Source organism: Mchenga conophoros, linkage group LG11 (assembly GCF_057382185.1).
Source record: "Mchenga conophoros isolate Kocher_MC1m ecotype Shallow Benthic linkage group LG11, M_conophoros_male_GT1.1, whole genome shotgun sequence".
NCBI classification, from domain to species: Eukaryota; Metazoa; Chordata; class Actinopteri; order Cichliformes; family Cichlidae; genus Mchenga; species Mchenga conophoros.
The window spans coordinates 16,631,969-16,655,030 of NC_140536.1; the positions used below are offsets into that span (position 1 = coordinate 16,631,969).

The window sequence follows — 23,062 nt, forward strand, 5'->3', positions numbered from 1 at the left end:
AGAGCCAAGTAAACGTAAAGGGAGAAGGGTCCAAAAGGATGATGAGCTGAACAGAAGAGACTACTTTGACACAAAGGGGTTCAGGGAGTAGTAGTAAGCAGCTTGTATGTAAAAGTCACAGGAGACAGACCTAAAGATATAGCGCACACACACGCACGCACACACACACACTTTGCTGATCCTGCTTGTGCATAAAGAGGAGGAAAACTGGGCAAGTACAACACATGATAAGCTTAGTGGACCACCTTGTTCAATTGGCGGTGTCTCCACAAATTACATGCACCACCGGCACACACACACATACACACCATTGCTATATACTCGCAGTTCCACCATAATCACTATAATGCTGTTAATTGAAACCCAGACTTGCCCTGAACACATCACCTGATCTCCCTACCTGCAATGGTACCACATTCAAAATGAATACCACAAAGCTCTTAATCACAGATTCCACCCTCCAGTACACAGAGGCAGGCTGGTTGCTGATGTGCTTCGTGCTGAGCATTAAAGGGAATGTGGAGGCTGGCAGGTAGACTGGTGATTAGACAGGCTGTTCTGCTAACGGCATGTAGACGTTAAAAAAAAAAAAAAAAAAAAGAGAGAGAGAAAGAAACACACGCCAATACAAATTGCTACTCTGGTTCACAGCACATTTCCATACACAGACACTAAGCAGGGTGGTCCATTTTTGAGCTCCGCGTTTTCATCATCTTCTTTTTATCTCAACACCAAAAATCTACAGTGACTCAAAAACCCTGACTGCAATAATTGCTAGGATTTAAAGACAGAGGAAGAGATATATGGATGTAATAAAAAAGGGGGTTCTCATGACTGGATTAATGGAGAAAATCATGCCAAAAATATATCAACAGAAAGAAAGGAAAATAAATACAAGGATTATTCTGACTGAAGAGCATGAATTGAACTGCAGCTATTGATTAACTCTCTAAATTGACCATAATTTAAGATGCAACACAAAAAAGATCAGTGACTTGGCACATACAAAGCAATTTAAATTGACCACCTTTATTCTCCAAGTAGTCACTGTGCGCACGGGGAAACGGCAAAAAGGCACTCTCTCTCACTTTTTCCATTAACCTCACATTGTCCATTTTTCTTCTGCTTTTCATTGCTTCCAGTTTCCTATCAGCATCATATACCACACCCCTTCTAAACTGCTGAGCCTCATTTAAAAATCTCCCTTTTCTCACTCTCATCCTTTCAGAATTAGCTTTTTATTTGAAGTTATTAAAAACCTGTTTTATTAACACTTATGCACATCTAAATGGATAATCCTATAGAACAATTGAAAGTATTTTGATAGTAAAAAGCTGCCTATGAGACCTGTATGTGTGTGCGTGCACACATAAATGTGCGCCTCCATTCATTTGTGCCTGAATATATTATAGGTGGAGTAAAGATGAAGCCTCCCCTAATTAATAAATCATGACAAAAATGGAACAATTAAAGTGTTTCTCATTATAAATAATTGATGTGTCTGTCCACAGAAAACAGTTTCTCTCCTCTTGCAAATACAAAAAGTAAAAAAATTAACCAAAAGGTAGAAAAAGCTGCTGGATAAAAACAAACACCGAGCCTAAAACAGCAGCGTGGACGATGAGAGAGAGAAGGGAAGCAGGGGCGGCGCATGCACAGAAAAACACACATTCCATCTCCTAACAGATTCCACTGAAAACAGATGGCATCAGAATTATCTGATGTCCTGTCACCGTCTTTTTATATGCTAATCCAGCTCCTACACACATCCGAGTGGCTTTAATCAGATATCAGGTCAGAGAAGATAAATCAAGCTGAGACAATCGTGCTGCTAGAATTTTACACTGCGCCGAGGCGAGCAGTCACACACCAACGTATCGTTGCACTTAATGCCGTGAGACTCAAAGTGTGGAGCAACAAAGCTGGGCGATGTTGTTTCCTGCACTTAAAGTGACTGATAACTTGGCCGGAGCATACCTGCTGCACTAACTCACTCGCTGCTGAAGAAGCTCCACACCTGAACGTTCAGCAACGTGACAAACTTCTCGTGCATAATTATCTCTTATTTATCCCCGTTTGCCAGCAGTCATTCTGTCACTCAGGTAGCAACGGCACAGCAGGAGTCTTGTTGTTTTCTGTTACTGCTCAGTTCCTGTGCCGCATGCAGCCGTTATTGATGTTTAGAGCTACTGTTGATGATAATTCAACACTTTCTCCTTCAAAGTCAATCAGTTTCTAAATAAAGCTACAAGATAAGAGTGATTTTTTTTACTGTATGGTCACCTCTGGAAAGGTGACAGAAAAATAATGTTACCAAAAGACGCTGACTTGTTAAAGTTCGTGCAAATGTAGATTTTTTTATGCTTTTTATATGAACTCTGCCCTCTCTCTCTTTTAAACAAAGTATATTATTCAATGTTTGCACTCACTGACTACTTTTCAACTGCTCTTTAATTCAAATATCTAATCAGCCAATCAAATGGCAGCAACTAAACTGAGCATCAGAATGGGGAAAAGGGTGATTTAAGTGACTGTGAATGTGGCGTGGAGTATTTCAGAAACTGCTGATTTGCTGGGATTTTCACACAAAAGCTTCACAAGGTTAAAATTTTCAGTGACCTGCAGCTCTCTGTGTGAAAATGCATGCAAGTTTATTTCCAGGGCGTTTATTTCTACACTTCTTTATGCAAGCATGCTTCATTATATGTTGTATCTATGCTGCTATGACAATTCAATTTCCCTCTGGGATTAATAAAGTTTCTCTGAACCGACCTCCAATCTGAGCTGAATAAAACACCTTTGAGATGTCGCACAACAGGAGATTTGCATCATGGGTGTGCAACTGACAAACCTGCAGCAACTCTGTGATGCTTTCATGTCAACGTGGACCAAAATCTCGGAGGAATGTTTTCCATCTATGAAACACAAATGGAGTTCTCAAGGTAAAAGGTGTAATTAATCATGTGGCCAGTGGGTGCACATCTACAAGGTTCCTTTCTTCTTGTGTAGATGGACAGAGGAAGACACATGCACACAGAAAAGGCTGTGATCTTCATGTCAAAGTTTTTCCAGTGTTTAGATTTGAACTTGAAATGTGCAATTCACTTGTATTTTTATTTTTATTCCTATTTATTCTATTTATCCCCTTTGTATATTTTATTTATATTTGTCTCTGTATTTATATATATATGTGTGTGTGTGTGTGTGTGTGTGTGTGTGTGTGTGTGTGTGTGTGTGTGTGTATATACATATATATATATATATAACAATTCTGTAACTGTAACTTCGGTCGTTGCTGTGCTTTTTGGAAGTCGAATTTCCCAGAGGAACCCACCCGAGGGATTAATAAAGTTCTATCTTATCTTATCTTATTTTTTTGGCATCATGTAAAATAGGGCTGTGCGATATGACCAAAATCTCATGTCCCGATATTAAGACATCTATCGTCCAATAACGATATAAATCACAAAAATGTAACATTTTCTATAAATTCTGTCAATCTCGGGCAGCTCGACTTGTGTGAAGTGTTTCCAGCTGGGCGTCATGGACCTAGAGTCGAGTGTTTTAACTGATGCATGAAACTATGCAGTTTTAGACATAAGTTGTAAAGGCCACCGTTTTCTTTGTGAGTATTTATTACACGGCGTGCTGCGGGGAAAAGCCTGTTCTAACGTTTGAGTCTAAGGTTTATTTTTTAGCACCTGGCGGCTCTTTTTTAATTCTCATCTGTAAACAATCTGCTCGTTCACGTGATTCAGTTTATTTTGAAAAGTCTCAACAGGATCTTGAGCTTTATTGTGAAAGGTTTATGTGTTAAACAAGCGGACACGCGACGCTGTTACCGTCGTTGTTGCTAACCACAACGCATAAAAACAAGCACTTGTCTGTCTGTAGTGTGGTTATATAAAATATAAGAGAAAGAGAGAACTTTAAGAAATGAATATAGCCACTACAGGGACCATCAGAACGATGAAAAAATATTGCCGTAAACAGTTTATTTTGCGACACCACGAAACAAACGATAGCGTAAAATGAAACGATAGACGTTTTTATATCGTCACCCGATATATATCGTTATATCGAACAGCCCTAATGTAAAAAACAGCTATTTTTTTTCTTTCCCACTGAAAACAGTGAAATACAGCCACATCATAATATTCCTGTTCAACCACTTAACTACCAATGATAGATAAGTTATACATATTTTAAAAAAAATGCTGAAAGAACACACAAGCAGCTGAAAAACCCACATACACACACATAACAGCTGGGACCTTCAGAGGATAGACTTATTGAGTTCAACCGCAGAAATACACACAGATAAACACACACACACACACACACACACACACAGAGCAATCATAAGATCAGATCAGATCTCAGAAGGCAGTGTCTGTCTGAAAGATTAGAAGAACCATCTGTCCGCCATGTGGAAAGCATTGGATTATCAATAAACTTCACACACTTTTCGATGTGAAGTTTTCCATGTGCCTGTTTGATCCAGAAAACGAGTGTGGAAAGTAAATGAGGGCAAAAGCAAAGAAAAACACATCTATACACCAGAATATAGAAAAAAAACAAAATTAAAATAACCACTCCTAGTAAAAATTTCAAAATAAATCTCCAGATTTTAGCAGACTAGATAGATATAAAATATATGTATTGTCTATTTTTGAAAAAAATGAATAGAGGCAGTGCTTTTTTTAAAGTCGTGAGTTTAATAATATATATAAGAAGAACCCTAAAAGTTACACTAATGCATTGTGTCATTATTCAGTCCAAGCTAGAACTTATAAAAAGTTCTATAAACACACAAAAACAAAAAAAACAATCACTCGCCTTCACACACACGACCAGGAAATTGCTTGTGGCCACACTTGATGCTTAATCAATACACAGCTATCGATCTCTTGCCTGGCTAAACATTACTTGTATTTACTCTGCTAACTTTCCCAGTACAGATCCATATTGCTAAAATAACCACAGAAGGAGAGGATAGCAAGCTTTCAAAGAGAGCACAATGAAGTTGAGCTGAAAATTCAAGCTCTGTTATCACCCTGCTCTGCACAATCGATAGCAGATGAGCCATTTGACTCAAACCCTGTGGATAACCACACACAGTTGCTTATATTCATTCACTGTTTTTTATTTTATCTGGTCAAGCACGGTCCCGCCAAGCCTCCCTGTCAAGTTGCTTTTTCTGCTCGGCGATCAGGGTAACTTTGTCGGATGATGATTCAAATTAAACCCGCTGCTCAAATCATCTGCTGCTTTTTAATCCACTTTATCCATTATCTGTTCTCTCACATGGAAATCAGGAAATCTAGCACAGAGCTGACTCATTTATATGGATTAAGACGAGATCAGAGACGCATGCAGGATTCATTACAGAAAGGACATAAGCGTGTAGCACTGAAATACTTGCAGGGACCACAGACTTCTGTAACATGCTTATTATCTAGTGCGTTTATTCAAAGGGGCGACTAGCCCTCACACAGCTAATAAATTCATACAACACACAAACTCTCATGGTCACATTTTTTCCCCCTTTTCACTCACAGGTAGCCAGTCCTTTCATTTCAGCAGGTGGCCTCATACAAACATCCACACACAACAGCGCAGGTCACCCCTGCTTTCCATTTCAGCAGGTGGTCAGTGAGTAATGGCAGCTGATGGCTGAACATTGGACACTCAGACAGAAAGTGGGGGGCTATCTTCCAAAACAACACAAAAGGGCCAAAGTGAAGAGAAGGAGAAAGAATAACCTCAAAGGGGGCCTTTGAAAAGTCATTTACTACATGTCCTTGAATGCCTAAAATGATTTCTTTGCTTTGTATCCATATGTCACCCACACTCTTTATCCACCCACACCAACGGCTTGGCACGCCACATTAATTACAAATGTCTTTTAAGCATTTCCTCCTTATGAAGGAAATTGCATTTGTTTTCTTTGTTGAGTCAAGATGACAAGGAAACCAAAGAGACTTTTTAGTCTTTCTCACTTCTAATTTGTCCCCCTCCTCTTTAAGCTTGTAACGTATTAGACAAGCTAATTATTCCGAAACAAAGAAAGCTACAATAAGTTGTCAAATGTCAAAGAACACAGATCATCTGTCTTTAGTCCTTTTAGCTCTACTGCCAGAAAGCGCGACACAAAGTTGCACTGTTTGTCCTCCAAGAGCAGGAAGCTGTGTGACTACGCTGCACCAAACGCTGACATTTTGAAACAATGACATTTTGAAATTGGGACAATTTGTGCTGCCAAATTATGTGAATAAAGCTCAGTTTGGACTTTGGTGAACCCAATTAACACATTGTTAGCTCCGTGTTATTGCAGTCACTGGTAATCAAATTTTTTTACGCTATCGTTTGTTTCGTGGTGTCGCAAAATAAACTGTTTACGCCAATATTTTTTCATCGTTTTGATGGTCACTGTAGTGGCTATATTCATTTCTTGAAGTTCTCTCTTTCTCTTATATTTAATATAACCACACTACAGACGGACAAGCGCCTGTTTTTATGCGTTGTGGTTAGCAACAACGACGGTAACACCATCACGTGTCCGTTTGTTTATGTTCCACATAAACCTTTCACAATAAAGCTCAAGATCCTGTTGAGACTTTTCAAAATAAACTGAATCGCATGAACGAGCAGATTATTTACAGATGAGAATTAAAAAAGAGCCGCCAGGTGCTAAAAAATAAACCTTAGACTCAAACGTTAGAACAGGCTTTTCCCCAAAAATGCATCGTTTCATGCATCAGTTAAAACACTCGACTCCAGCTACATGACGCGCAGCTGGAAACACTTCACGCAAGTCGAGCTGCCCGAGATTCACAGAATTTACAGAAAATGTTACATTTTTGTTATTTATATCATTATCGGATGATAGAACTCTTATATCGGGATATGAGATTTTGGTCATATCGCTCAGCCCTATAGTGGTAATAAAAACCGGGAGAGACCGACAGTGATCACTGACTGTTTTGTTTTGTTTGGGGTTTTTTTTGTGGGTTTTTTGTGGAGGGCTGGGGGGTAGTAAATTGGACCCGGAAGCAGGGTTCATACGTCATCACTTAAAGAGCGGATTACCGATACTGCAACATTACAATCATCACGGCCAATTCTAACACAGCGGTGAGCTCTATGTCTCTATAAACAGTTCTAGCTTGTTCCTAGCAAGTTACCCCAACAAGAGTACTTGTTATGCAACGTGTTTCAACAGTGAATAAAAGCAGCTGAACGAATAACATTTCTCTGTATACAAACTGGCTTTTTATCTGCAAAGATTTTCTCAAAAGTCTAGAAAAACATCATTTTTAAATTTACTCTGTGTATGTTTGCGTTTCAACAATAGCATAGATGCCGAACCGCCATCATATGTAATCATCTGATGTCCCTTTCATCATGAACATTTCTGTTGGTGAATTTTCTATTACAGATGCACGTAGCAAATCTGTGTGAATTTCACAGTTCGAGTAAAATTCACACACTTTTCAAAAGCTGGCGACAACCTGCGAGACTTTGCTTTTTTATTTACCCTTACCCAACAATTGAAATGAGCTTGATTGTGCTAGCTCCCTGCTATTCACTGACGAAGCTGCAGCTGCTCGTCTAAGCGCTAATTAGGAACATGTGCGAAAACCAGCGTTCACACCGACCCGGGTCAATAACTACAGACTTCTTTTGATAATGATACCGTCTGTTATCATGACACGAGGTTAAGCCAGTCACAGTCTTAAGTTTAGTTTGGCAAATTTCACCAGCACTGGAGCCAGAGCGCTACACTGAAGAGGCTAGAATAACAGCCTCCTTGATTAAGTAAGACACACTGCACTGCTTCAATTTAAAGAAAGGTTGTTGTTTTTTTTCTATTTTCTTATTTTCTTGAGGGCTCCTGGTTTGTCCCTTTTACAAGCAAGCAGCTTTTTAAATACAGCATACTGTATGTAACTGAAGTTACATTAAATGTAGGAAATTCAGTACTTTTGAACACTTGAACACGTCAGCAACTTCATTATTACAGTGTTTTAGGAACATGAAAGCATCAACTAATGTTAGATTAACTTAACGTCACATGAATGCTACTTAGCCAGATGTTTATCAATGCTACAGTGCTGACCTCTCTGCCACCAGACCTAATACAACACGACAGCTCTGTACCATTTGCTCAGTATAGGTGGGTGGGGGACATGTCACCAAAGGTCAACCTGTTACTGTTACTTAAAGAAAATCATGAATAAAAGCAGCAAAAGGTACAATGATCATTAAATTAAAACTTCAGTTTAGTGTGACGATTTAGCTGAACTATGTAGCAAATGTAGGTTCAGAAAGTCAGAACGGAAATAGCAGCCATGAGAGAGAGTAATGTGAAACAAAATAGTGACAGTCATTGGAAGTCATGTCCTTAAATAAAAACAAAAAACAAACCAGACACAAGACCTGAGGCCAGGACAGGTACAACAGTGAGAGTCTGCAGCCATCAGTAAAACACGCTGGAGGCTCTGTCATGGTTTGGGGCTGCATTTGGAGATCTCGTCAAACTTGATAGAAATAAATAAATCACAGCGCCCACTCACCGGTTTCCCAGCAGAACACAGAAATTCGATTTGGTACTCGACACGGTACTTTTAAAGATGAAACATGAAATTTAAACATCAAGCAGCTCTAGTTTGACTCAAAATCATAACTTCATGAGTCCTTGTAGAGGAGCTTAGCACAGAATGAGGGCAATGAGGAATAAGGCAGCGGTCCCCAACCACGGACCGGTTTATGTCCGACAATATTTTCACAGACCGGCCTTTAAGGTGTCGCGGATAAATACAACAAAATAAAGCCAGTACCGGTACCAAAAAAAGGAGATTTACTCATAATACACAGGAAAAGACCCAGGGAAACTGAGCTAACGATAAAAAAACATAACGATAAAAACCCTGAAAACCAAAAATATCAAACCGAGCCTCAACTCCTGCAGCCCGGTACAAATGACCGGTCCGTGGCCTGCGGGTTGGAGACCGCTGGAATAAGGGAAGAACAACAACATCCTACACTAATGTTATAATATTTGTCAATAAAATTCATCACTAAAACATAGTAACAGCAATAATACATATGTACAGCTCACTAAAAACCACAATACAGTAAAAAAAAAAAAAAAAAGGTTAAACCTGGACAAGCAATGGGCAGCAGCACACACATACACCGATACCCAGTATACTATAGAAAGAAAACTGCTCAGATACTCATCTGGATGGAGACTGTTGTCCTTTTAAAACCCTGCTTAAAATGACTCTTAGGCTACGTTCACACTGCAGGCGAAAGCGCATCAAATCCGATTTTTTTGACCCTATGCGACCCATATCCGCTCATGCTATGACAGTGTGAACGGCACAAACCCGATATTTTCAAATCCGATCTGGGTCACTTTCGTATGTGGTACTGAATCTGATACATATCCGATGTTTTAGAAAGCGACTGCTGTTAGAACGGTCATGTCGCATTAAATCCGTCTTTTACGTCACTGTCACAAGACAGACGCTAATTATCAGCGCCGGAGAAGACATCACGAACACTTCCTGGCCTTCCAGTGTAGATGTCAGTGAAACTGTTGGGAAGACAACGTGAACATTTTATTTGTACTGTATAATCTGCAGATTCTGACAGGAATCTGCAACCATCCTTTGAAGCACCGCTCCTCTCTAAAACAGCAATAAGGATAATAATTAGGTTATTTTAACACAATAACTTAAAGCAAAAATTGGGAAACGTAAAGTCCGAAGTCTTTATATTAAGGGCCATCAGTCAAACAATACTGGGTCTAAACAGAGCGCGTTGTGTGTGACGTCTTCTTTTGCGCATGCGGGCCGCTTTGAGCGTTCACACTAGAGCGCGTTTGCTGTCGCATTTTATTTGTAGTGTGAACAAGCAGACAAAAAAAAAAAATCGGATTTGATCAAAAAAAATCGGAATTGAGCATTAAGACCTGCAGTGTGAACGTAGCCTTAGTATCACATGGATCTGAACCATCAAACAAAGCTGAAATAGCCCATTACTGGTTTAATGCCCAGCTTCTCTGTAACTGTGGAGGATACATATGCATAATGGTCTCCCGTACTGTACATTTACAGCATAATGTGCGACACGGCAACCCTATTCTTTTTACAGAACACCATCAACCACCAAATCTGCAGGTTGCAGTATAGCCATCCTCACATTAGTTACAAATCCCATACTCGTTTAGTTTTACTTGTCCTTACGCCATGAATATGACACAGTATTAATTCTGGGGCAAAAAATAAAAATGTAGTTTGATCTCTTTTCCTGTCGTATGCTTTGTACACATAGGTCATTCCACTGTAATGTAACTGTTAAACTTAAAATACTCCACAAGAAATACAAACACTTTCATCTATTTTATTTATATTGAATGTAGCCTAAAGAAGATTTTTTAGTCTTCTAGAAAAAGGAAAAATTTTTGCTTAGTGTTAAAAAATTTATAAAGATGAAGAACGAACTATTATACTGAGCCAAGAACTATAGACTCACTATAATCTTACTATAATATATTAACAGGAAGCAGTTTTCTAAACAAAATTTCACACACACTGCCCAAGAACACACACACGCTGTATTTGTGTGTCATATTATTACACATGAATTGGCAAGACTTGGGCAATAGAGGGTGGGTGCATACACCTAACTGGGAGCTGCCCAACATATCCACAGGCGTGCCACGTTTCCCATCGAGCAGCTCCAGTCGAGACATTAGGGGTTAAATGCCTTGTTAAATGGCACCCGATGGATTGCGTTCAAGGGGAGTGAAGGCTGTACTCCTGCAATTTCCCACACAGTGTGGGTGTGTTGGCCACAGAGCGGAACTGTCAGTCGTAGGCCAATAGATTTTTTTTTTTCTTTTAAGCCTAGGCCACCTTCAATGCCAGAAACCAACATCTCCCAGCTTTGATTTAAGGCTCAATACTATGGATGTTGAGCAAAATCTAGCCTCACCTCTCATCCCTTTTCCAGACAACCTCCTTTACTTGTCATTTTGCTAGTCTCCTTTCCTTTCTGCCCCTCCACCCCTACGCCTTTCCTCCAGCTCCTGCCTTATCCCATTACATCCCCTCCATGATATTCACATTATACCCCTTCAGGGTATTCACAATCCCTGTGGAAGGCAGGCGGTATTCCTGGTATAACATGGGGTTTACTTGGCTGGTTGGATTCTAAAGGGAATAGGTAATACACTTCCTTCCTCCACGGGGAAGTAGCAAAAGAAACTTCCTTCCAGCTTCTCTCGTTCCCTTCATCAAGAAATGAAAGTGCAGGGACACAAATGACTGTGCAGATGGGGAACTGGAGCAGCTTTTCTTTTTGCTTCAATTCTTCTTCCTCTCCTACCTTTGAGGTTTAAGGCAACAAGGATGAAATATCACTGCCCTTTCGGAAATAAATTTGTTCTGTTTTTCCCCCCCTCGGAGAAGCGAGGAGAGGTCTCTTTTTAGTCAAATCTGATTGCTCTCCATGCTCCTTAAAATCATACACATGAGAAAGGTTTTCCAGCAGTGAAGGAGATCTGATTCTCGGGAATGAGTTCCTGGAAGGAACATATTTGTTGCCCTCCTGCAGTTTCTTTACTATGTAGGCATTTATTTTGCCCATTTCCACAGCACATGCAGATTACTTTTAATATTTAACTTTTTTGAGAATAAAAATCTCCAAGACGGACACTGTGTTTTCCAAACCCCGTGACAATTTCTTGCCGCAATGATTGTTCTGCTCAGACGAGTTTACAATGCTATCAATATTCCATTCCTTAGAGTAATCACCGATCTCCCCCTTTTCCCTCTGCCTATGCCGCTTTCCTTCTTTCTCCTCTATCCATAATTCCCTCATGGGAATTTTAAGGTCTTTAATCCTATGGCTTCTAAATGGTTACTTACTGGGTGCCGTCTACACATGGGTCACCTTGTAGGATCAACAAAACACACATGTGCATGCACGCACGGGCACAATGCTGGGATCACTCTAATCTTCTGATCTCTAAACGGTTACACCCGACTGCCTGGACTGATGGGTCTTTCTATCGCAACTTCAGACAAAAATCACAGCTCTGCAGACTGTGTGCGCCTTAGTAAATACCTAAGAAACGAGAGATAGGTGTTGCTTTACCGTTTTAATAGTTTTTCCTTGTTTACATCAAATTGCATTACACAAAAATGAAATGAGGACAATTTCTAAATTTAGCAGATTAGTGCAAAGTGCTTTTTCAATTCAAGCACACACGGTGTAGTTATTTTATATTTTTACATGATTCAGACAATGAATAATTCTGCTAACTTTTAAGAGCATTTCATTTATTATCCAGCAGGAATCTTTTCCTTCGCACTGCATCTACAGCTGCCAGACACAATTTCCTATTTTCTTTCTGCAGCTTCTCTTTTTTCCTCTCCCCTTACATCTCACCTGTCATTCCTGGTCATACAAACCACTACACTCTACATCTCTCTAATCCCCATTTCTGCAGATCTGCCAGATTCTAGCTCATTTCCCTGGCATCGTACTTGCCCTCCCTGCTCGCCTTCGCACTTCCAAACCGTCGCTTAGACTAATTCTGTCTTGAAGTGCCATCTACGTCTGCTGTGCCCCGCATCCCACCACCATCTTTCCTTCCCCGCGGACTCCTCCTCTCATCTTTCCTTACATTGCCTTCTCCTTCATTCTTTCCCAGTCTCCTTCTCCCCTCTCTAAATCAGTGAAGCGAGCCGTGCAGCTACGCCACAGTGGAAAGACGGTGAGCATACAGTGAGTTTTTCTCAGGCGTACAGACACCAGGCGATAAGTCTAATCTTACAGAATGATGACTGTCGAAAACGCAACTGTCTCTCAGATACTTTCTCTGCACAACACCAATTCCCACCACGGCTGCAACTGTGTGTGAGAAGAGTAAATGTGCGTACGAGCGGGCGGGCTGCGAGCGCCAATGTGTGTGTTTATGTGAGAGGTGGAGTCAGGCAACATTGTAAGTTTTCATTGGCTATAATTTTACGGCGTGTAATGTTGCGTAGCGCGTAGGCAGCCAGTCAGAAGGTCCTCACACGCTCCGTTTTATGAATGAGACGGCACGTATGCGAGGAACACAGACTCAGAGTGAGAATACTCTACGGTGATGTAATACAATCACAGAGCAACAGAAGAGCTAGAAACACAAATGCAGTGTGAGCGCCATCAGAACATTGTTTCAGGGGTTTCAGCCAAAACATCCAAATACTACAACAATTTTTCTAAGGCTAAGCAAATATTAAAGAGCAGTAAAAATACTAGATCTACATTTAAACTATTATTTTTTTCAGCTACTATTGACTAAACACTTTTAAGTGCTTTAGCTCAGTTGGAAAAAATACTTTTATTACTAAAAGCAGTATGCATAATGCTTCAATCTTAATTAACCGATATATATATTTCATATTTTTTGACGATTACCTGCTCTGAAACAAGGCTTAATAAAGGGAAAAAAACCACACTCTGTGACACTCACAGCATTTTCTATTCACGGCAGCACCCGTAATACCTGCTGATCAATTAAGTCCTCGTATCATTTTATCAAAGCAGCCCACACCCTCTCTCTCTCTGAAACCCATATCCTCTAACGTCTGCGTCCAAACCAGGAACTGAAAACGCCTCATTTGGCTGACATTGTGTACCCGGGAGTAATTTTGCCTAACCGGTATGTAAAATCCTAACTGAAGTGCTGTGTGCCCGGCTGGATGGCAGAAAAGATATTGGGAGGGGAGGAGACCAGCCAAAAACAATCAAAATATCCTGGTGTGACTTTCCATGAAGGGTGTGTTTGTGTGTGTCTGCACACTCATGTGTGACCATAGATGCCTTCCTATGAAGTCACTATTTGGCACATTGCTCTTCTGCTCAAATGCAGTTCGTTGGTGTCGGTGTGCTAGCGTGGGTGAAGAGTGCCCCCTTTGGTTGTGCGCAGGAACAGCAAATGAGAACGAGCCACAATAAACCAGTACCAGCACTAAAACAAGTGGAAGACAATGAAAGCACAGGTAAACAACAGTGTCTTTCATTGATGCACACAACTTTTTAAAAGGAGCAAAGCGAGCCATTGTTATTTAATCAGCACTATTTATTTTATGTGTGTGTGTGCATTTATACTACTAGAATATGAGCGTGACCAAACAAATAAACGCCATGGCATATGATTTATCGCCACAGGTGGCAACCAAGTAATATGCTAATCTCAAATATGAATGTAGTAACTGGTTAAATAAAAGACGTTCCTGAGAGTTACACCTTTAAAGCACTGCATGTACAAGCTAAGAGCATCTCCAGCTACAGATGAGGAGCGATTTTTCTCAACTAAGCACAACTACAACAATCTGCATTAAGCCGTAACAGAGCAGCCTCCATGTTTATATGTTTATAATACAACTGATAGAGAGCTGGCTTCATGTACAGCTTGCATATAATCAGGGGTTGCTTTGAAGCTTTGAAAGTTACACATTTTAAAACCATGAATGGGAAGAGAGGATGTTGGAAGGATGACCTCACCCTGATATTGTAGTGGTTCATTCTTACAACAAAGGGCTGCTACACGGGGAAAGGCTGCCACCTATAGGCCAACACAAGAACTGCTACTATCTACTATAAAAGTGATGTCATAGTTTAAGAAAGAAAGTTAGAGAAGGGTAGGAAGGAGCGACAAGGGGGGGCACGGGGATGTGATGGAGAGAAAACAGGAAGGAAGGATAAGAGAGAGAGGGAGAGAAGGTGATGTCATATTTTCAGAGGCGCCGAGGCTCCTTTGTCCATACGCTTTCATTAAACTGCAGAGCGACGTGGTGGATTTGAACACACATAGGCGTACAAATTACAGAGGTAGGCGGGAATTTGTGATTTTATATGGAACGTTCGAACTCACAAATGATAATGTTCAACCTGTCCTCATCTTCCATCTGGCCAACAGCGCCATGCTATTCACGAGCCTTTTTCTATGTTAGTCATACTACACAATTCCACCTTTGATACACTCCTGACAATTTCATGCCTTTGTAGAAGACTGCGCATCATTCCATACAATACCATTCAGCACAATCGTCACCTCTACCAAGTGTAATCTCACCTGATTCTGTCCATGACCGTCCATTTCTTTCTAACAATCTCACACTGAAACGCAACGACTGACTGCAGATTTTAACTCCGACAGGGACGGAGGGACGAGGACGGCAGGGAAAGAGAAAAGATACAGGAACGCAAACAAGACACGGATAAAAAGCAGAGCTGTGGAGGACAGAAACCAAACTAAGCCTTTAGCATTAGCAGTAAGACTCTGACCTTTAACATACTTTGTTGAGAGAGAACAGAGTGGAAAAAAAGGCGTATGAAGAAAAGCAGCGGTCGTACTCTGAGGCTTTATGAATGTAAGATAAAGGTATATTTTGGGCTACAGCACAGGGTAAAACAACACCTTTTTCTCGCTGTGAATGGAAGAATTTCTCACCTTTCCTAACCTGTTATATGTGAGACATGCAACTAACAAAGCTTGCATACGTGTAATGATGGCCATCAGCATTTTTCCTATTATAGGGAACCTATTACTGTTCCCTATTCCGAGCTCTGTTTGATGTGACTTGCATAAAGAAATAGTTTTTTTACAATCTCACACACGTTCACATCGTTTCTATCTCCCTCTGACTACTGGAGTGCATCTAGTCTATGGCTGTGGCCACGTTTCTGTTAAGGTCAGCTTGAATGACAGCAGAGAGATGGCCTTTACATTGTGGAAATATCTGCATTATTCTGTCGCAGAGTTATAAGATGTATTTTTTTCAGCTGCCAGGAATCTCTAAACGCACGCGCCCTCAGCAGGTAAATTTATGTGTGGCAAATAAAATCGCATGTTTAGGGCTGCAGGAAGTTATAAGGGAAGATTTACTAACATGCTGCACCAGCACAAACTTGGTTTTGCCATTAAAAAAAAAAAAAATACTGTCTGTATTTACAGTGAGGAGACTGTAAGAGGTGGGAACTGAGACTTTTTGCGGCTGATCATGTTGCATATGCATTTCTGGGAGTTCCTTTCTCAAGGTGCTAAATATAGGAGAAGGAACAAAGAAATCAAGCGCACAGACTGATTCACTAATGTTTGAGACGCGTCATTTCCTGCCAACTGCTCCGCTATTTATTTTAAAGAAATAATGTGTTTAGTGTATGGAAGCCCGTTTCCACAACTAAAAAAAATAAATAAACAATTAAAAACAAAAGTATTCATAACTCGAAATTTCAAGTTATTTTCTTGAAATTTCGACTTATTAACTCGGAATTTTGAGAAAAGTAACTCGAGTTAGCGCTGCCAATCAGTAATCTACGTGAATGACGTCATTTCCTTGTTACCCGGAAGCTGAAGCCCTGAGCTACAAATGCTACAGCTAAGCTACCAGTGTCACAGCCAGTCATGAATGCACAAATTGCTGAGTATTTTCACCGTGGCTTCACAAATGATTAAATCCTTGTGTTATTAGCTGAATCACATGGCGTTACTATCAGCAAACATGCTCTCAAAAGCGCCAATTTGTTGCGATCCGGTTTTAAGAGCGCATTCCTCTGCGCCATATCCTTCCAGGTAATAAGAAAATGATGTCAGTCACATAGATTACTGATTGGCAGAGCTAATTCGAAATTTTGAGTTAGCTTTTAGTTTGAAATTTCGAGAAAACAATTAAAATTTCGAGTTATTTTCTCGAAATATTGTGCCTGCACACTCATGTGTGTCCACACATTTCGACAGAAACAGCGGATACTTTTTTTAGTGGCGGAAACAGGCTTCCATAGATAACAGCACAACTTTTGTAAATCACGTGAAAAACTAAGCACACCTATTGAGCACCATTTGGGGATCATGCTCACATGCACATCTCCATAAAGACCCTGGAGTCAGAAAACTGTTCTGGCAAAGAAAAAGTAAAAAAAAAATAAAATTGTGAAATAGCAGCTTCACATCAAAGTACGGCGTCAGACAGAAAGAAAATGAACCTTCGTTTCAGCAGAGTAAACATACCACCGGGGCACACACCAGGGAGACAAATGTATACGACAACATCAAACAGGAGTGCATCCTTTCTAAACGTATTCAACCATGCAAAATATATGCAAACAATAGAAGACAGACATTCAATTAACTTTCTTCTGACCCTCATGTGTATTTATATCCAATTTTCTCTTTTAGTGTTTAAAGTCTGCCTCACAGGCACATGCTCTGAATGATTTGAGCTTTCTGCTGCGTAAGATTATTAAGGGTTTCCTTTCCTTTCCTACTTTTCCTGCCCGGTCGCTGTGCAGCCGTGCTTTTAACATGAGGAGGAGACAGAGAGAGTCTTCACCCAGAGATTACAATAATCTAATACCCATAACAGCAATATTTAACCTTATTACCAAAGAGTGTATTACATTACACCCTCTTGCATGTATATCTGCTGAGGACTTTAAGACAACCAGAGAAGCAACATGTGCTGTAATCAGATTCAGAGGCAGGAGGATGCTACCCTTACAAAGGTCAAAGTGGGAAAACAACTGTCTGAATACAAACAAGTTTTCTCTACACTCTCTTCCGACTGCAGCCATTCCACTAAATTTAAAAAAAAAATCCCAAATTAAATTAGCACAGAAAGTCTAAAGCTTCAGTAGATGTGTGACAGGATCTGTTACGAAGTGGAGGGGCAGGTGACAGACGACAAACTGAACAGAGACGCGTTACGTCAGCAAGGAGCAACGCACTGAGAAGAGAGAAATCAAGGGTCTGGCCTAGCAGATGAGGAGAAAAACTATTGGCCTGTGGTCATGGGCTTACTGTGTCTTGTGTGTCACTTTGAATGAGTGGGTAGATCTGCATTTTTGAAGTGTGTGATTAATTTTGCTCTATGGCTGTGGAGACCCCACGGAGAGAAAGAAAAATGCCTAAGGGGTTTACTCCGTCTTCTTCATCCGTCTTGGCGCGTGTCTATTGAAACACACACACACACACACAACAACACAAATACTCACACTGAACACATAACTAATCACACAAAGCCAGGCACAATCAATTTTCCTTGTGACAAACATGAGGTCACAAACATTCACCAGAGTATCATATTTAACCGACTACAATGCAAAACTCAGTGTCATATCACTCTCTGCGTTATCGTTTTCACCTGTGTCGGTCTATCACACCTGCGCACACTCGCAACGAAACCCTCCTGAAAGACGTCCCGTAATCTAGTACCGAACATGGCCAGCGTCTTCACGCAAAACCGAAGAATGAAAGGCAGCATTCACTATATCAGTTTTCTCTAACGAGCTGTAATCTGAACCATGTACGCTCTCATCTATTTTAAGTCAGCTTAAAGCATGTAAATGACTGCTGTAATCATGGCGATGAGAAATAACAAAATCCATCTGGTTCCTAAAGACTGGCAGACTGCAGACGTGAATTAAAATGCTTACACTGCACAGTTCATCCATAGGTGTTTTTAACAAGTTCAATTCAATGAAAAATAAAACTCACCAACCAGAATAACATTTAAGGTTCAGTGTACTTATAGAGCAAGACCGCCCTCTTGTGTTTAATAATAATATTGACATTAATCCTATAGACATTTAACAATAATAATGATATTTAAATGTTTTAAAGATTTGTGGTGGCCTTTTTTGCTTTTACTAGCTGCACAGTGGAGAATAAACAGGAAAGCAGAGAGTGTGGGGGAAGACAATCGTCAAAGGCCCATGGGTTGGAGCCGACCCGGAGCGCTGCCCCTGCTCAAGCAGCGAGCTAAACTGGCACCCAGAATAATTCCATATTTACCACTGTAGCTGTTCATCCATTTATCTTTTGTCTAAATATAAAATACATCCAATATTTCTATTGTCACATTATGGTATAGGCAGCTTCCTGTTGGTACTGTTGACTTCAAATCAACAGAATTAATACAACATAGTACAATTACATCATTTCTTACCAGTCATCTTGTATCCGCTGGCAGCCAGCTGCCCAGCCATGTACTCCCCATCTGAGTTGTTATGACTGCAGCCCCATGTTTTCATCCAGATCTTTTGGGTACCAGGGATCAAACTAAAAAAATACACAAGTAATACGTCCATTGTAAATCATCCTGATGTGCAAAAATCGATGTCTAAACCAAACCAGCTGACAAAAGGCTGTCTATTGTAAATTTGCTTTATTACCCATGTGTGTTGGAGGAAGTACAAAGGTGCTTTTACACCAGCTGCTGTCAAACTAAATGTCAAGAGTAAATATCAAACCACCCTGATAAGGTGGCTTTCCGATTCAGTGGGATCTTGTGTAGGGCATTTGTGGCTTGGAAGCTTCTAAGGTTTTTGGTATAGCTGATGTGTGCTATTGGTGTCATTTCCTCTGTTAGATAAGAAATGCAAAAATTAAGACAACATGAACGTGGAACAGCAGCATGTACAGCGACTGTAATTTAGTTTTCCCCAGCAAAGCCATGTAGAATGTAAACATGCTCAACATGACTATGGGATTTTTCTAATCTATCCGATTACTGAAATATAAATATATAAAATATTAACATACAACTAATCAGAAGAAAACAGTTTGCAGTTAGATTAAATTATGGGGTTTATTTTATTTTTTTAAGTAGTGGAAGAAACAATTCAGTTATAACAACAACAACTAGAAATGTAGTTGAAGAAACAAACACTCTTTCAAACACTTCAGGAAATTCAATTAAAAACATCACTCACTTGGAAAACTAAGTAAACACCTTCAGAAATCCCCAAAATTGTGAGCTTCCAGATTATACACTGGTGACCAGAAACCTCTCACACAGGGTACAATCGATAGAACAATCAAGAGAACACTGGTAAAAATGCTGGAAATGGAAAACTTTTGGTTTTGTTGAACGAGATGCTTGGAGGAATTTAGAAATAGCGTCCAAATCGTTTGCTTAGCACTGTAACTTTTACAGAACTCTAAAAAGTGTCAGCAACGCATGCAGCTGAGTTGTGATTAATAGAGCAGTGTCTTGATTTAAGTTGCAAAACACTTTGTGAAATACAGTCATTTTCCTTGTTACTAAAGTGTTTGGATCATTATTCCAAGTTTCATAGCTCTAACATGAGAGGAATTTGCCTCGGATTCGACAAGCTTAAACCAAGATGTCTAAAACTAAACGTGCTCACAAAACCTTAAATGTGTGTGCACAAATAACCTGATACACTCATCTCAAGTGGAGTTTTGAGACTAATTTCACAGATCAACAAACATGAGATGCGTTCAAGTCCCAGTGTGAAACTGGGACATCTGTACTTCCACTGCATACCTACATTTCTTTCTTTTTTCTTTCTTTCTCTAAATAAAGAGAACAGATTGTCACCACTATACTACAAAACATAATCTATGTTTCAGCCTACATTTGTGGATCTGTGCAAAGCTGGCAACATGACATTTTTCTAAAAAACCCCAAATGAGCAGGTACGAAAAAGCATTAGGGCCACATGAAGAAAAAACATTATTGGTCATTTTGAGAAAATGTCCAAATGTGGCGATTAAAGTTGTTGTTTCAAGAAAAACTGCCATGGCTGCTACACCCTCTACAAAATGCCGGTGGTTAAATCATAAAGAGGATGTATGTTGAATGTGTTTTAGGCTTGAATTCCACAACTATAATCTCCACATGGAAGTGGGCTCAAACATTTCAGTGCACTGATGTTAAGAGATGGGTGGACAATTATTAAAAACCATCTAAAAGACGTTATTCCTTCTAACATGAAGCCAAAATACACTTTTTTCGCTGACAAAAATATCTACTAATACATTTTTTTAATACATGGTTAAATTTTTTATTTTTAAGCCAACAATTTCCCTTTTTCCCCCCATGGCAGTAACATAATATCAAACACTGGACACACCTGTCAGCTTGAAGCTCCTCATCGCTCATGAGCTCTTTCTTCTTCCTTGCCCTTGGTATGATACTTTTTCTAGCAGACTGTCTTTCATGAGGAGTGGGGTCACTAGAAGACACCATGTCCTCGATGTCTTCCATCAGAGAGTCACAAGAAGACGGCATGATGATCTGGAAATTAAGCAAAGCTTTAGTCAGCCTTTTGGAGTAACCTAAAAATATATAGTGGCAGAATCCCTTTAAGAAAGCTCCATGCTTCACTGCTGCCTGCAGACTCTCCTTCATTTAGCAGATTTCAAGGTTTTTACTCATAAAGGCAGAGTACCTGCAAAATTCTTGGTATGGTTTTGTGGACACTTTGTTTTGTTCCTAAACTGTTTTTCGCAATGGTTCAAGATTTGGATATGAAACCTCTTCAGCAATGTTATGGCTGACTCTTCCTCAGTCTCACTCCTTGTACCTTGTACTGTTTTTTTCATTAGTACCCGTTTTAGGGTTTTAGGAATGCAAAGGCTACGTGTGCAGGAACAGCATTAGCATTTGCAAAATAAGCATGATTATTAGAAGGATTTATAGATAAAGAAAAATGCAGTGTGCAAATTATGGATTAAAGTGTTACTTTAAAAAAAACTATCAATACAAGATCTTCATGACCAGTGAGTGCGACATCCTGAAGTACAGTACCTCTATCTACTGATGCACATGTATTAATTACCGTTACATTCTCTTTAAATGTGTTGTTCACGATAAGTAGATGAAAAGCTGCATGGCTGGAGATACAAGCTATGCTGAATATGCGCACACATCACTTAAACGCTTACTGGGTTCAAGTTGTACAACTTTTATACAACAGATCACGTTTCACACTTATGAGCTGGTTTTAGTTTACCCTAAACGAGGGTTTACACAGGGAGGCTAACATTAACGTAAATTTAAACATTTAAAATGCTTCATTTGACACTTATTTATCCCTCTTCATTGGTTTTACTGGTTAACAAGCGCAGGGTAGCGTTTATCTTGGCTAGCCTCATTGGCTAGCTAGTACCCACGTGTCTCTTATTCTGTGCAGTGCAGACAGTCCCAATAAAAACATTAAAGTTTCTTACCTTAGTCGCACTGTAGTTGTAGCCTTCAGCTGAACTCGAATGCCGAGGGCAATATGCTTTAAAAAGGCACACGATGATTATTTACGCCACCAAAGCAGTCACCACAACCCTTAGACCGCCATACTTGTCTGTAAGTACGGAAGGTAAACAGGGACAAACTGTATAAGCGCGTGTTTTTCTCAAGTAGTGGGTGAATAAGTTCAGACCAAATGAATACGGGTATGATTCAGTGTCATGTGTGGATAACACTACATATACGGTCACCAGCCACTTCATTAGGTATACCGGTTCAGCTGCTCATTTAAATGGTAAATGGGCAGGTTCGCATACAGCGCTTTTCTATTCTGAAAACTCAAAGCACTTTATACAACTTGCTTCCTTCACCCATTCCCACCCACACAAGCACTTTTCTCTTTGTAAGTGCTTTCTATCTATTGCCAGTGCATTGACACTCCGATCAGAGAGCAACCTGGGGTTAGTATTTTGCCCAAGGATATTCAGCATGCAGACTGGGTCTGCAACCTTCTGATTAGTAGATGACTTGCTCTGCGTCCTGAACTATAGCCTCCCCATCAGACTGGATGCATGTATGTTGAGCCCCCTTCTCTTCACTCTGCTGACCCACGACTGCACACCATCACACAGCTCCAACCTCTTCATCAAATGTGGTGGGTCACATCAGCAACAACAATGAGACCTACTACAGGAGTGAAGTTAACCATCTGGCCGAGTGGTGCAGCAACAACAACCTGTCCCTTCAGGAGAACTCGCACCCTGCACATCCCACTAACCATCAACGGTGCTGCTGTAGAGAGGGTAAGCAGCACTAAGTTCCTGGCTGTGCACATCTCAGAAGATCTTCCTCTGCAAAGTGAGGTGAGCAAGAGCCTCAACCACCATTACGAGCACCTTCTACAGAGGCACCGTTGAGAGTATCCTCACCAGCTGCATCACTGTGCGGTATGGCTCCTGACGGAAAAAGTTACAACGGGTAGTGACAGCAGCGGAGAAGATCGT

At 40.3% G+C, this 23,062-nt stretch overlaps 1 protein-coding gene across 3 annotated transcripts in view; it reads right to left on the reverse strand.

Annotated features, from left to right (window-relative positions):
• The window catches only part of cdkal1 (CDK5 regulatory subunit associated protein 1-like 1), a 253,646-nt gene extending 231,443 nt beyond the window's left edge, over positions 1–22,203 (reverse strand). For all 3 annotated transcript variants that reach the window (XR_014894368.1, XM_085291131.1, XM_085291130.1), the window contains exons 1-3: positions 22,046–22,203; positions 20,947–21,110; positions 19,014–19,126 (exon numbers count right to left, since the gene is read on the reverse strand). Coding sequence is in view for 2 of the 3 variants with exons in the window: in XM_085291131.1 (XP_085147257.1) it covers positions 19,014–19,126; positions 20,947–21,104 (271 nt within the window). In the remaining variant the exon portion in view is untranslated. The remainder of the gene's footprint in view (positions 1–19,013; positions 19,127–20,946; positions 21,111–22,045) is intronic.
• Between the last annotated feature and the right edge of the window lie 859 nt (positions 22,204–23,062).